Consider the following 16,441-nt stretch of genomic DNA (forward strand, 5'->3'; position numbering starts at 1 on the left):
CTCTGACCTTCTCTTGTAGCCACAATATTTATATGGCTGGTCCAGTTCAGTTTCTGGTCAATGGTAACACCCAGGATGTTGATAGTGGGATTCAGTGATGGTAATGTCATTGAATATGAAGTAGAGGTGGTTAGATGCTGTGTTGTTCCCGTGGTAAGCCAACTGAAGCCTGTTTTCCTCCATGGAGTTATCTTTCACATGTACCCTGTTGACATCCATCACTTCTCACCACCACCTCTCTTGACTCCTCCACTGTCTCAGCTGCTTGTCTGATATCCATGGGAGTGCTGCTGCTCATTTTGAGCTGCCGTTAAGTTCAAATTTTTATCCCTTAGTCTTTTTATCTCCAAGTAAAAGTGACTTTTGCCGGCAGTTTATTTCAATGAAAATATTAAAAAAAATAGATTGTGGCATTATACAGCTTTAAAGAATTGCCATTAAGGAATTACTGTAAACAAAAGGAATGTTTTTCAGGGTCAGAGTAAATAATGAGCTGAAGAAGGGAATGCAGATGTGTTCTATAATTTGCATATTTCTCAATGAATGCTCACATGATCTGATGATTGTAGTTATTTTTTGCTAATTTTGTAAGTAAACTAAGAACTTGCTGTTTACAGATATCTTGACCAATCAAGTTCCTCAATGGCGATTGCAGATATTTCCATGCTGACAGGATTTTCTCCAGATATACAAGATCTTAATTTGGTGAGATATCTTTATTATTTAATAAGAAAGACTTCTATTTATATAGCGACCCAGGCCACATCAAGGAAAATTAGTCAAATGTTAAAATTAAAGGTGCCTCGTCTGAATGCAGAAAGTTAGGTATATTAATGGCCAAATCGGGATAAATAGGTTTGACCTCGTAGATGAGATGTGGTTGACCAAGGTTAGGAACTAAATATTCTAGGATACTTGATTTTTAGAAAAGATGGGCAAAATGAAAAAGGGGTGGGATAACCCTGATAATAAAGGATGAGATGAAAGCAGTAATGAGAAAGGATCTTAACCCAGAAAATTGGGTTATAGAATCAGATCAGGTGGAGCTAAGAAATAACATTGAGCAAAAACAGTGGTGGAAGTATAGGTTCCCTAACAATGATCATAATGTCCAACTCCACTTTCCCGCTCTATCGCCACATCCCTTAATTCCCTTTGTCTCCCAAAATATAAGATAAGAATGGTGTTGGTTGAGATGGGAATGTTCATTTAATTGTGGCTGCAAATGCATGACTGGGAAAGTTTTTCAGTTATGACAGAACCCAGTTTGACTATCCCCTTGGAGAATATTGATCTTTAGAATCTCTCTGCTCTCCCTAGTGGCAGAAGCACCCTACCTCATAATATATTGAAAGAGAGCAATGGTATGCCAGCAAATACATCTCTTGAACAGTCAATTCTAGTTCTATATACTTCAAATGATCACAGTATATTTTTATCTAGAACTAAAATCTGAGTACAGAATTTCCTTTCACTGATAAGTAAATATTAAAAATGCAATGAGCAATTTTGTTAAAGGACTAGTCACTGACCCAAAGTCTTGAATTGACCATTATCAATTTGATCTAAATTTGAAGATAGACATTTGACCTTTCAACAAACAAAGAACAAAAAACAGTACAACACAGGAACAGGCCATTCGGCCCTCCAAGCCTGCGCCAATCTTGATGCCTGCCTAAACTAAAACCTTCTGCACTTCCGGGGTCCGTATCCCTCTATTCCCATCCCATTCATGTATTTGTCAAGATACCTCTTAAACGTCTCTATGGTACGTGCTTCCACCATCTCCCCCAGCAGCAAGTTCCAGGCACTCACCGCCCTCTGTGTAAAGAACCTGCATCGCACATCCCCTCTAAACTTTGCCCCTCTCATCTTAAACCTATGTCCCCTAGTAACCGACTCTTCCACCCTGGGAAAAAGCTTCTGACCATCCACTCTGTCCATGCCACTTATAACTTTATAAACCTCTATCATGTCGCCCCTCCACCTCCGTCATTCCAGTGAAAACAATCCGAGTTTATCCAACCTCTCCTCATAGCTAATGCCCTCCAGACCAGGCAACATCCTGGTAAACCTCTTCTGTACCGTCTCCAAAGCCTCCACGTCCTCTGGTAGTGTGGCGACCAGAATTGCACGCAATATTCAAAGTGTGGCCTAACTAAAGTTCTGTACAGCTGCAGCATGACTTGCCAATTTTTATACTCTGTGCCCCGACCGATGAAGGCAAGCATGCCGTATGCCTTCTTGACTACCTTATCCACCTCCGTTGCCACTTTCAGTGACCTGTGGACCTGTACCCCCAGATCTCTCTGCCTGTCAATACTCCTAAGGGTTCTGCCATTTACTGTATACTTCCCACCTGCATTAGACCTTCCAAAATGCATTACCTCACATTTGTCCGGATTAAACTCCATCTGCCATTTCTCCACCCAAGTCTCCAACCGATCTATATCCCACTGTATCCTCTGACGATCCTCATCACTGTCCGCAACTCCACCAACCTTTGTGTGGTCCGCAAACTTACTAATCAGACCAGCTACATTTTCCTCCAAATCATTTATATATACTACAAACATCAAAGGTCCCAGCACTGATCCCTGCGGAATACCACTAGTCACATCCCTCCATTCAGAAAAGCACCCTTCCACTGCTACCCTCTGTCTTCTATGACAGAGCCAGTTCTGTATCCATCTTGCCAGCTCCCCTCTGATCCCATGTGACTTCACCTTTTGTATCAGTCTGCCAGGAGAGACCTTGTCAAAGGCTTTACTGAAGTCCATATAGACAATATCCACTGCCCTTCATTCATCAATCATCTTCGTCACTTCCTCAAAAAACTCAATCAAATTAGTAAGACACGACGTCCCCTTCACAAAACCATGCTGCCTCTCGCTAATAAGTCCATTTGTTTCCAAATGGGAGTAAATCCTGTCCCGAAGAATCCTCTCTAATAATTTCCCTACCACTGACGTAAGGCTCACCGGCCTATAATTTCCTGGATTATCCTTGCTACCCTTCTTAAACAAAGGAACAACATTGGCTATTCTTCAGTCCTCTGGGACCTCACCTGTAGCCAATGAGGATGCAAAGATTTCTGTCAAGGCCCCAGCAATTTCTTCCCTTGCCTCCCTCAGTATTCTGGGGTAGATCCCATCAGTCCTTGGGGACTTATCTACCTTAATGCTTTGCAAGACACCCGACACCACCTCCTTTTTGATAATGGGATGACTGAGACTATCCACACTCCCTTCCCAAGGCTCATCATCCACCAAGTCGTTCTCCTTGGTGAATACTGATGTAAAGTACTCATTTAGTACCTCGCCCATTTCCTCTGGCTCCACACATAGATTCCCTTCTCTGTCCTTGACTGGGCCAACCCTTTCCCTGGTTACCCTCTTGCTCTTTATATACGTATAAAAAGCCTTGGGATTTTCCTTAATCCTATTTGCCAATGACTTCTCATAACCCCTTTTAGCCCTCCTGACTCCTTGCTTAAGTTCCTTCCTACTGTCTTTATATTCCTCAAGGGATTTGTCTGTTCCTAGCCTTCCAGCCCTTACGAATGCTTCCTTTTTCTTTTTGACGAGGCTCACAATATCCCGCGTTATCCAAGGTTCCCGAAACTTGCCAAATTTATCCTTCTTCCTCACAGGAACATGCTGGTCCTGGATTCTAATCAACTGATGTTTGAAAGACTCCCACATGCCAGATGTTGATTTATCCTCAAACAGCCGCCCCCAATCTAAATTCTTCAGTTCTTACCTAATATTGTTATGATTAGCCTTCCCACAATTTAGCACCTTCACCCGAGGACTACTCTTATCCTTATCCACAACTACCTTAAAACTTATGGAATTATGGTCACTGTTCCCGAAATGCTCCCCTACTGAAACTTCGACCACCTGCTGGGCTCATTCCCCAATACCAGGTCCAGTACGGCCCCATCCCTAGTTGGACTATCTACGTATTGTTTCAAGAAGCACTCCTGGATGCTCCTTACAAATTCTGCTCCATCCAAGCCCCTAGCACTAAGTGGGTCCCAGTCAATATAGGGGAATTTAAAATCACCCACCACTACAACCCTGTTACCTTTACATCTTTCCAAAATCGGTCGACATATCTGCTCCTCTACCTCCCGCTGGCTGTTGGGAGGCCTGTAGTAAACCCCCAACATCGTGACTGCACCCTTCCTATTCCTGAGCTCCACCCATATTGCCTTGCTTTCACACGGACATGACCTTTCTGCTGCCAGTGAAGCACTCATTTAGAAGAAATATTCATGTTATGTGGAGCATAATCAAATACAAAATACTTACCAAATGTAAGTATTGTCGTTTTCTCACCAGTCCACACAGGCATGTTATCACTCTTCTCCCCTTCAATTTCACTTCGCACAACTGCTCTTCTCCTGCTCGCCACCACTCCCCCAATTCATGCTGCCCTCCAACCCCAGTTCATGTACTACTCTCATTCCTCTTACTCCCTCTATTTCAGACTAGCATTCCTTTCACTCCAGCATTACTCCCAGCTAATATTATACAATCAGAATTCTACCTGTGTGAATGTATCAGTAATTGGTTTTGAGACTTTCGAATATTGATGGTGGTTTTCTGCTCATGCCCCAACCGTGCCTGATCAAACTATATACAATTATTATTTCCTCTTGTACATATTAACAAACCATAACTTATTAACATTTAATCTGATTTATTTTCAGCTTAAAGATGGAGTAGACAAGTATATATCAAGATTTGAACTAGACAAGGCATTATCAACCAGAGGATCGCTGATCGTTTATATGGATTCAGTAAGAAGCTACCTAGATTTTCAACAATTATGAGATAGGGGAGGCGGTGGTGTACTGGTATTGTCACTGGACTAGTAACCCAGAGACCCAGGTATTGCTCTGGGGACATGGGTTCAAATCCCACCACAGCAGAAGGTGGAATTTGAATTCAATTAATAAATCTGGAATTAAAAAGCTAGTCTAATGATGGCCATGAAACCATTGTCAATTGTTGTAAAAACCCATCTGGTTCACTAATGTCCTTTCGGGAAGGAAATCTGCTGTCCTTACCTGGTCTGGCCTACATGTGACTCCAGATCCACAGCAATGTGGTTGACTCTTACATGCCCTCGAAATGTCCTAGCAAGCCACTCAGTTCAAGGACAATTAGGGATGGGCAATAAATGCTGGCCTGATACTATTGAACATCATCTAACGTATAGCACAACCAGGAAAGACATCTTCATCACATTAGTCTTTTCGAAATTCAACCCCAAGCCGAAATGAAAAAGTTAAAAGTTCTTCTGCTTAATGCCCAACTAAATTGAGTTTTAATTTTTTGTCACCAGGATTCAGAATTTAAAAGGACTGAATTAATCATTATTTTTCATGACGTTTACTTGTACATTTCAATCTTGCCTTAATAGTGTGAGGTTTTGTTTGTCTTTAACACTTCCCAAGCAACCCCTTGTTGTGTAACTTCAGGTGAATTTTATTCCCAATATTGCTGCACCAATTTCTTCATTCCACACATGTAGATTAATCCTTTTGGCTAATCTTTAACTGAACAATTGCATTCTGATATGTAAGCCTTGGTTTTCTTTTTTTAAATTCCAAACAGGTTTCAAATGTAGAAGACACTTGTTTTGGTTTTAAAGTACATCAGTTCTTCAAAGTTGGACTTATTCAACCAGCTTCTGTTAAGATTTATGAATATTACGATCCAGGTGAGGAGTTGTAAAGCTGTCTTACTGACTGACCTCTTTTGGACAGTGATTAAGATGAGAAGCAAAAAATGTGAAGTTACTTGAAAACTATACATCATGAGGAGACTAGGACAGGATAGTTATAAGAAAGATGGGAATTAAAGATTTTTAAAGTAACGCAACTGTAAAACTTAAAATATTCATTGACCTGAAAACATAAAGCTTTGCTATATGTTCAAAAAGGGAAGAATGCCAAAGTCAAGGATTTCAGTGTATTCATTATCACAATTTGTTTATTTGAATTTGTTTCTTTTCTGTTCATGGACATAGAACTTTTATACAGTTTGCATAGCAAACAGTAATTTCTGAGCTAATATTACACAATGTTCCATTGCCAATTGTTCTAAATTGAAAAGTGAAGGCATTTTTTAGCAAGTCAGATTTTGGTGTTTTAATAAATTGTGCTTAAATTGATTATATCGCTTGTCTTAATACATCTATAATATATTCATGTCATTTTTGTTGTCTATGTACAGAGAGCAGTTGCACTAAATTCTACCATGTCAATGAAAGCAGTTCTATGCTTAGCAAAATCTGTCAAGGTGATGTCTGCAAATGTGCAGAAGGTAAGATTCCGTTATTAGTTTTGTATGGGTGTGTTTTTTCATTTGATGCACTACGTTATTCTTTTACTCATTACGTTTGGGATATAATCTAAGTTAAAATTATCAAGTAGTGCTGTGATTTCCAATAATGCAGTCAACATGGGATGAAGTTCCATTAATGTTAACATCAGTAGATATACATATACCAATTGCTATGACTTAGTTACTCGTGCAAACCTGACTTAACCCAGCTTTGACAGCACAGCAAATGCATAGCATTTTAATAATTTTGTATAAATATGTATTTAACAGTGTGTAGCCAATCTATATAGGCGATTCTGCAATCCTGTTCTTCTCGTGGTGCACCCTGCTTCCAGGTAGCATGGGATAAAGATAGGGCTACAAGGTGTAGTTTTGTTCTTTTACCCACACTCCCTGTGAGCATGGCTTCCTGCTTGGAGCATAGTCACCATGTTCTATAAAATCATTGTCCCTAGCCTGCATTTTGTCCATCACCTAACATTTCTGTGTTAGATTTTGTGTCACACATGTTTAAATTTCATATTCAAAATCCAGCAACATGGCCACAGTAGAAGATGCAGTGAATGTAGAAACACGAGAGCAAAGTGTAGATAAACTTTCATTGAATAGTTTGTAACAACAATGAAACAGTTATTAATGTGCATTATAATAGTGCAATTAAAGAATAATGGCAACAAATCAAATAGTTGTAGATATTTCAGCCGCCACCTCAATTTAATAAGCATAGAACTTATTGCTTGAAGTAGATAGAATTTGTAACATAATAAAATTACAAATTGTACTGGAGTACTGTGTTTGAAATACTTAAGCCCTTTACACATGGAGGTCCACTCACCAATAAGTGTTAGCTGAAGAAATTCACTACTACCTGTGCGTACAACTTAAGGAATTTTAAAAGTGCTGATATCAAAACTGATCAATTGTAGAATTTACCAGGACTTGTTGCTTCTATGCCCGACTGTCTCCTCAACTCTGGTGTGTCAATGGAAAGTTACTAAGAATGAAATCTTCTACTGAATTTGAATCATCAGAGTAAAGCACAAGCATTGCAACTTTCCTGAATAAGCAGTGTTGCTTATCTAACTTGAAGTCAAAAGTTCAAACTAGAATCTTTATTTTGTAATAATATATTCCAAACGTTTTCTTTTATTCATGTTAAAACTCAGAGATTCATCCAAAAAGATCGCAAGTTTTCACACAACTGTGCTGTTGTTTAAGTTTAGAGGGAGCTTCTGAAAGAAGTCCTGCATTAAAAAATGTTTACGAGAAGTTTTACTTAAATACATTTACAAAGTTAATAAAATATGCAAATAGACAATGGTGACATTTTATATCTCTTGTGTGTCCTATATTCCCTAGACTTTAGAACAATGACAGGTGATCTAATTGAAACATATACAATCTTTAAGGGGCGTGAAAGGGGAGGTGCTTGGGAGGATGTTTCCCCTGGCTGGGGAGTCTAGAACTATGGGTCACAGTTTCAGAACGAGGGGCGGCTATTTAGCACAGAGATGAGGAGAATATTCTTCACTCGGAGGTTTGAAATTCTCTACCTGAGGGCTGTGGATGCTCAGTTGATGAGTATATTCAAGAGATTGATAGATTTTTGGATACTAAGGGAATCGAGGAATAGTGTGGGAAGGTGGTTTGAGCTCGAAGATCAGCCATGATCTTATTGAATTGTGAGTAGACTGCGGAAGGATGACAGGGTCGATGCAGGAAGGATGTTCCCGATGGTGGGGGAGTCCAGAAGCAGGGGTCATAGTCTAAAGATACGGGCTAAACCTTTCAGGACTGAGATGAGGAGAAATTTCTTCACCCAGAGAGTGGTGAGCCTGTAGAATTTGCTACCACAGAAAGCAGTTGAGGCCAAAACATTGTATGTTTTCAAGAAGGAGTTAGATATAGCTCTTGGGTCTAAAGGGATCAAAGGGTATGGGGAGAAGCTGGGAACAGGTTACTGAGTTGGATGATCAGCCATGATCATAATGAATGGCAGAGCAGGCTCGAAGGGCCAAATGGCCTACTCCTGCTCCTGTTTCTTACGTTGGAATGTATCAACAACAACCTTAGCAAGAACTGAAGTAAGGAAGAGAAAAATCTATTTTATAATCAGCTAAGTAACGAAGGAAGAGGAGCGTTTTGAGGAAGGAGGAGAAAAGAAAAAAACAAATTAAGTAAAGGAAGTTGACCATTCAGAGTTTGCCACTTTCATTTTAATGAATTATCGGAAAAATTTGAACACAGTTATTTCACAAATAAAATTCTCTTTCTTTTTGCATTTGTAGGAAGCTGCATATTGGTTAAATTGATTGAACAACGTATCTCTGATCAAGACCGTGAGGACAAGGCATGTGCCCCTGGAATTGATTACGGTAAATTCATCGTTCAGCATATTGTGTTGTAAAACTGATCAGTCCTTTCGACTGATCCCTGAAAGGGATTGGTACATACCTACATGTATTTTATCATTGCATCTGTAATGGCGGTGGATAATAGCATTAATTGATAGTTATCATTTGTATCAATGAAATTCAATGATTGTTAGATTATTAGAAGGCTGCATTTGCTGATAATGCAACCGCTAGGTGGCACAGTACTGGCACATGTGCAAATGCAGCCTTCTGCACTGAAGCGTCACTGTCTGCGATGTCTCAGGCAGCTGCCAGTAACAAAGATGGCACTGCTCAATTTGACACACAAAAACAAATTGAACCCAAACCCCCTCCAATGGCCGCGATCGCCACCTCCACATGCCACCCCTCCCTCTTGCGATTATTGCTTCTGTTCCCTGCTTCCTCCTGCGATCGCTGCCTGAATCACCGCATTCAGTTTCCCGCTCCCTCCTGCGCCCGCCTTTTCACTGCTCCATCCTACCACTCCCGACTTCTCACCGCAATATCCCGCTGTTCTGTCTTACGCCCCTCTGCTCGCCGTTCCCTCCCATCACACTCTCCCCAATTGCTAAGCACTTGAAAATACCAGTTTTCATTTGTATCATAGGAAATATTTGAGAATGGCCCAGTTTTTTCTCCTTGTTGGGAAATCATTGGCTTTTCTTCTGTACTGTTGCAGCACAGCTGATATAGGGAGCCTACCATATGGGTAGGCTGGACACTATGCTGCTCTGGTACAGTGTTATAATGTTATTACGATATCACTTTCCCTATCAGTCAGGGTTGCCAGCCCCCCCAGATTGCCTGGGAACCACCCATAATTGAGGATCAATCACCCAGATGCGGCTGTAAGCAAGCCAGGAGAAATATTTGAAAGGTTAATGACAGAGAAACCATTCTGTAACTGAGGTGGAATTGCCTTGAAACATGTCTCTCAGATGTGAGGTATCACAAATTCTGTGCCATACCTAAAAACAAGATTGAAAAAAGTCATTCTGACCTCTGACTTACCCAAAAATGCAGTAAGAGCAATCTGCCTCTGACTTGAGGAGGTCATAGCAGTTACAATCACTCCTTGATTGGCCATACCTAAGCTTGCTGATTTAGAGCAGAAGCTTTTAAGACACACACTTGGTTAGTGGCCAAGCACGGCAACTCTGCTGCTCATTTGTGAGCAAAGCCGCAGAACTTGTACGGTGTAATGATACACGACCAACAATATTTAACATATTTTTTTCAAATCTATTTTATCGCTTTTAGTTTACAAAGTAACATTTCAAGAGAAGAAAAAGGAAGACAGTTACTTTTACTACAAAATGAAAATTCTGACTGTGATAAAACAAGGTGAGTTATTTTCACGCTCCATAACCCGACCATCGAGAAAGCACGCTATCAGAAAAATAAATAATTTATGCTCGTGCACATTGATATGAAGTAGAATAGCAAACTTTAATGCTGGGCGATATTAACGACACTTGCTCCACACGGCCACTTAGTGCCCATAATAGTTGGCATGGCGAATTGAATGGGAAATGTTGACATACAACAACTTGCATTTATATAGCACCTTTAGCATAGTAAAATGTCACAAAGTATCAGGAACGCTATCAAATAAAATTTGATGGGTGATTCTCTAGTTATGACCAGATAGATAAGAATGGAACGGGTGACAACAGTCATACTCATGTGAGAGTGGAGGAAAGGTGTTGGAGAGAAGGATGGTGTGGTCAACTCTGTGAAAGACTGCAGACGTGGCAAGCAGATGAGGAGGGATAGTACATCACCATCATAGTCACATACTATGTGACTTTGATAAGGGCCATTTCAGTGTTTCGGCGGGAAAGATGGATACAGGTTTGGGAGGCTGGTAGTTTGGAAGGACAGACAGGTCAGGGCGGTTGGGGTGGTGATGGCAGATTTGAAAGGGAGAGAGAATAGCACCAGAGGAAAGGGAGACATTAACAATATGAGCAATCATGGGGAGCAGGAGGGGAAGTTGTATAATCAGCAGTTTAATGGGCAAAGGGTTGAGAGAGCAGCAGTTACTAGCTGGTAAAGATGAAGTTTAGAACTGGCATTAGGCAGCATTTCTTGAGACAGAGGTTAATACCTGGAATGGTGGAGGCACAGCACTATAGTCAATGAAAGCACAATTGAAATCTGTGATGTGGATGAATTTAGTATCCCACGGAAGGAGGAGTTAAAATAAGTCGAATGGCCTCCCTCATCTCTACTTTTGAAAAAATTATTCGTTCATGGGATGTGAGCATCACTGGCAAGGCCAGCATTTATTGCGCATCCCTAATTGCCCTTGAGAAGGTGGTGGTAAGCCACACTCCATCAGTGGCGCAGTGGTTAGCACCGCAGCCTCACAGCTCCAGCGACCCGGGTTCGATTCTGGGTACTGCCTGTGCGGAGTTTGCAAGTTCTCCCTGTGACCACGGGTGCTCCGGTTTCCTCCCACAACCAAAGACTTGCAGGTTGATAGGTAAATTGGCCATTATGATTGCCTCTAGTATAGGTAGGTGGTAGGGGAATTGAGGGAAGGTGAGGATGTGAGAGGGTAATGGGATTAGTGCAGGGTTAGTATAAATGGGTGGTTGATGGTAAGCACAGACTCGGTGGGCTGAAGGGCCTGTTTCAATGCTGTATCTCTAAAATAAAAATGTAGGTACATCCACAGTGCTGTTGGGAAGGGAGTTCCAGGTTTTTGACCCAGTGACAGTGAAGGAGTGGTGATACACTTCCAAGTCAGGATGGTGTGTGACTTGGACGGGAACTTGTAGGTGGTGGTGTTCCCGTGCGTCTGCTGCCTTTTGTTCTTCTAGGTGGGAGAGGTCGCGGCTTTGAAAGGTGCTGTCAAAGGAGCCTTGATGCGTTGCTCCAGTGCTTCTTGTAGATGGTACACTTTGCTGCTACTGTGCGTCGGTGATGGATGGGGTGCCGATCAAGCGGGCTGCTTTGTCTTGGATGGTATCGCAATTGTTGAGTCTTGTTCAAACTGCAGCCATCCAGGCAAGTGGAGAGTAATCCATCACATTCTTGACTTGTGCCCTGTAGATGGTGGACAGGCTTTGGGGAGTTAGGAGGTGAGTTACTCGCCATAGAATTCCTAGCCTCTGACCTGCTCTTGTATCCACAGTATTTATCTGGCTGTACAACTTAAGTTTTTGGTCAATGGTAACCTCGAGGATGTTGATGCAGGGAGATTCAGTGATTGTAATTTAAAGATGTCTGCAAACGCGACATGAAATCCTGTGACATTGATCACAAGTCGTGGGAGTCAGTTGCAAGCGTTCACCAGAGCTGGCGGGCAGCCATAAAGACGGGGCTAAAGTGTGGCGAGTCGAAGAGACTTAGTAGTTGGCAGGAAAAAAGACAGGCGCAAGGGGAGAGCCAACTGTGTAACAGCCCCGACAAACACATTTCTCTGCAGCACCTGTGGAAGAGCCTGTCACTCTAGAATTGGCCTTTATAGCCACTCCAGGTGTTGCTTCACAAACCACTGACCACCTCCAGGCGTGTATCCATTGTCTCTCGAGATAAGGAGGCCAAAGAAGAATGCCATTGAATGTCGAGGAGATGGTTAGATTCTCCATTGTTGGAGATGGTCATTTCATTCCCTGGCACTTGTGTGGTGCAAATGTTACTTGCCACTTATCAGCCCAAGCCTGGATGTTATCCAGGTCTTGCTGCATGTGGACCTGGACTGCTTCAGTATCTGTGTGTGGTGTAGGTTGTGGCATCGTGGTATTGTCACTGGACTAGTAACCCAGAGACCCAGGGTATTGCTTTGGGGACATGGGTTCAAATCCCACCATGACCAAAGGTGGAATTTGAGTTCAATTAATAAAAATGTAATGATGGCCATGAAACCATTGTCCAATTGTTGTAAAAACCCATCTGGTTCACTCATACCTAATGTCCTTTAGGGAAGGAAATTTGTTGTCCTTTCCTGGTCTGGCCTACATGTGACTCCAGACCACAGCAATGTGGTTGACTCTGAAATGCATTCTGAAATGGCCTAGCATGCCACTCAGTTGTATCTAACGGCTGTGAAGTCAATAGGGACCCCACATGGATTGCAGCAGTTCAAGAAGGCAGCTCACCACCACCTTCTCTAGAGCAATTAGGAATGGGCAATACATGTTGGCCTAGCCAGCGATACCCACATCCCCGGAACGAATAAAACAAAATATTCAATCATGGCTTTCAAAAGGGAATTGGATAATTATCTGAGGAGAAAAATTTGCAGGGCTGCTGGGAAATGGCGGGGGAGTGGGACTAGGTGAGTTGCTCCTGCAGAGAGCCAGAATGGACACGATGGGCCGAATGGACTCCTTCTGTGCTGTAACCATTCTATGACTCTACACACACTCAATGACGGTGTCAATTATAGAGTTTTTATTTAATAATTAGAAATGTCATTCACCAAATCTAGATTCCCAATTAGCCACATGTAGTTAGTGACTAATGTATTAGAAAACATTGAACTATGCTCAATCAGAATAATCTTCCATCTGACTCTGTGGATTTTGTACTTAGGAAGCGATCCAGTTGTGAATGAAGACTTAAGAACACTAATCACTCATGCCAACTGTGAAGGGACGTTTCACGTGGACTTGGGAAAAGATTATTTAATAATGGGGGAGGGATCAGATTTGTGGTATGACGGTGAAAGGTAAGCTGTACGTTCGGAACTGATTTTACTCTTTGTTTTCGTTTCCTGCATTTTCCCACAATTGATATTTTATTGTTAATCTGAAGAAATGCCCTTTAGAAAATGAAACACTTCTTTCTAAAAACCTCATGATATTGTAATCTGAAGAAGCTGGCTGTCTAATTCCCGATGAGAGATGGAAAGTAGAGTGTCCACTCTGGACAACAATTTAGAACATATAATGTTCAGCTCTGTCACACTTGTTGGGCCTGGGTTTTGTGGACATATTCCTATCAGCTCCAAAATCTTTACATTCCTCTGGTGTAGCACATCCAGACATTATTTTTGGTTGAAGGGGCAATTCTCACACTTGCTTCAGCCATTGGGCACCCTTCGCGATAAATAAGGGAGAAAGAAGAAAGAGTTTGCATTTATATAGCGCTTTTCGAGGTGTCCCAACACATTTACAGTCAATGGAGTTCTTTTGAAGTGTAGTCAATGTTGTAACATAAGAAACACAACAGCTAGTTTGCACACAGCAAGCTCTTAGCAACAGCAATGTGATAATGACCAGGAAATCTGTTTTTGTATTGTTGGTTGAGGGATAAATTACTACATTCTATAATAATTTGAGATTATGGAAAATTATATGTCCTTTTTTCTGTCTTTAATCCCATAATAACCTAAACAATTGTATATTCATGCTGATTTTTGGAAATGCGAATTAGAATAATGACATAGAACTATATAGAATATGCAGCACAGAAACAGGCCATTCAACACAACTGATTCATGCCAGTGTTTATGCTCCACATGAACCTCCTCCCATCCCTCTTCACCTCACCATATCATCATATCCTTCAATTCCGTTCACACTCGTGTTTATCCAGCTTCCATTAAATACATCTATACTATTCACCTCAACCACTCCCTGTGGTAACGAGTTTCTCATTCTCATCACTCTCTGCATAAAGAGGTTTCTCCTGAACTCCCTATTGGATTTATTAGTGACTGTCTTATATGTATGGCCTCTAGTTTTGGACTCCCCCTCAAGTGGAAACATCTCTCTGTTCACCCGTTCATAATCTTAAAGGTCTCGATAACAGGTTATCCATCACCTTCTGTTTTCTAGAGAAAAGAGCCCCAGACTATTTAATTTCTCCTAATACCTTTGGCCTCTGATATCACCCTTGTAAATCTTTTATTTGCACATTCTACAGTGCCTCAATATCCTTTTTATGATAAGGAGAACATGAGTCAAATATCACATAGAAATAATAACTAGCCATCACAAGTTCCAGCTAATTAGAAAGTATTCATTATCAATGTTCCTGTGAGTTTGCTTCCTCAATCATTGGCTCTCTCAATTTCAGGATAAGCTATCTGATTGGAGGTGAAACCTGGATGGAATTCTGGCCAAAAGAAGTTGAATGCCAACAACGTGTTTATAGCAGACTCTGTCAAGACTTAGCGGAGTTTTCCGAAACCCTAATGATTAATGGCTGTGGCACTTAATTATTTTGTAGCTTAAAGAAAGTTGGTAACAAATATTATTTGCATCTAGTAATCTAAAATTTAAAAACGCTTTATGATCAAATATCAAATGATGTGGAAACTGATTTATTTTAGCTGTGCAAAGTTTTGCTGGGAACAATGCTTACAGTAAAACCTGATTTAAAGGTAGCTCCTGTATTGTGACATCTAACATCTAGAAAGGACAAAGAAAATGAGTTCCAATGACAGTTCTAAGAGATTTGTTTCTCTGATCAATAATTACAGCATTGGTTTGGTTATATTTCTTGTGAAGTATTTACCTTGTTTTTATGCTAATATTATGAATTGTGGTGTGATTACTGTCAATAAAAAGATATTAAGACTGTTTTAATTCACTGTTTGTATATAGTACAGTGGTATATCTTCTTCTTTGGCCTCGTTATCTCGAGAGACAATGGGTAAGCGCCTGGAGTTGGTCAGTGGATTGTGAAGCAGTGCCTGGAGTGGCTATAAAGGCCAATTCTAGAGTGACAGGCTCTTCCACAGGTGCTGCAGATAAAATTGGTTGTCGGGGCTGTTACACAGTTGGCTCTCTCCTTGCACTTCTGTCTTTTTTCCTGCCAACAGCTAAGTCTCTTTGACTTGCCATTCTTCAGCCCCTCCTTTCTGGCTGTCCGCCAGCTCTGGCGATCAGTGGCAACTGACTCCCATGACTTGTGGTCAATGTCGCAGGACTTCATGTCGCGTTTGCAGATGTCTTTAAAGTGGAGACGTTGACATCCGGTGGGTCTGATACCAGTGACGAGCTCGCTGTATAATGCGTGCTTGGGGATCCTGCCATCTTCCATGCGGCTCACATGGCCAAGCCATCAACAGTGGTATATAGTACAGTCAAATAGCTCCATGCAGCTTGACAAACTATTTTTCTGACACTTCTTTGGTAACAGTTGCACAATTTCTAATAATGTTTTTTATTTTTTTTTAATTTCCAAAATATACTTTATTCATAAAAATCTGTAAAAAAAAAATACATGACAAAACAGTTCCAAACAGCACCAAGTCAACAATTACAAACAGTGCGAGGGTGATCAGTTTCCTCCTATACAGTCATGAGTTGCCTCACAACCCTTCCATTTCATTTTTCATGCCATATACATTTTTACATTTTACAGCAAACGGAATTTTCCCGATACAGTTCGAGGGGTTTCCCATGGATCCAGCCCCTCAGTTCAGCTTGGTGGGGAGACCTCACACTGTGGTCTTTCCCCATTGAGCCTTTGCTGCGACTGCCCCAAGCTTTAGTGCGTCCCTCAGCACGTCGTCCTGGACCTTGGAATGTGCCAGTCTGCAACATTCGGTGGTGGACAACTCTTTGCGCTGGAAGACCAGCAAGTTTCGGGCAGACCAAAGGGCGTCTTTCACTGAATTGATAGTCCTCCAGCAGCAGTTGATGTTTGTCTCGGTGTGCGTCCCTGGGAACAGCCCGTAGAGCACAGACTCCTGTGTTACGGAGCTGCTTGGGATGAACCTCG

The 16,441-nt window shown here is 41.5% G+C and overlaps 1 protein-coding gene across 1 annotated transcript in view; it reads left to right on the top strand.

The window, feature by feature from the left end:
- Nucleotides 1–15,300, top strand: part of LOC137355732 (complement C3-like) — an 89,073-nt gene extending 73,773 nt beyond the window's left edge. Inside the window, exons 34-41 of the mRNA XM_068021203.1 lie at nucleotides 618–705; nucleotides 4,718–4,807; nucleotides 5,628–5,733; nucleotides 6,249–6,338; nucleotides 8,648–8,734; nucleotides 10,016–10,099; nucleotides 13,301–13,436; nucleotides 14,789–15,300. Coding sequence (XP_067877304.1) covers nucleotides 618–705; nucleotides 4,718–4,807; nucleotides 5,628–5,733; nucleotides 6,249–6,338; nucleotides 8,648–8,734; nucleotides 10,016–10,099; nucleotides 13,301–13,436; nucleotides 14,789–14,930 — 823 coding nt within the window. The 3' untranslated portion in view covers nucleotides 14,931–15,300. The remainder of the gene's footprint in view (nucleotides 1–617; nucleotides 706–4,717; nucleotides 4,808–5,627; nucleotides 5,734–6,248; nucleotides 6,339–8,647; nucleotides 8,735–10,015; nucleotides 10,100–13,300; nucleotides 13,437–14,788) is intronic.
- Nucleotides 15,301–16,441: the final 1,141 nt, after the last annotated feature.

Source organism: Heterodontus francisci, chromosome 43 (assembly GCF_036365525.1).
Source record: "Heterodontus francisci isolate sHetFra1 chromosome 43, sHetFra1.hap1, whole genome shotgun sequence".
Classification (NCBI taxonomy): Eukaryota; Metazoa; Chordata; class Chondrichthyes; order Heterodontiformes; family Heterodontidae; genus Heterodontus; species Heterodontus francisci.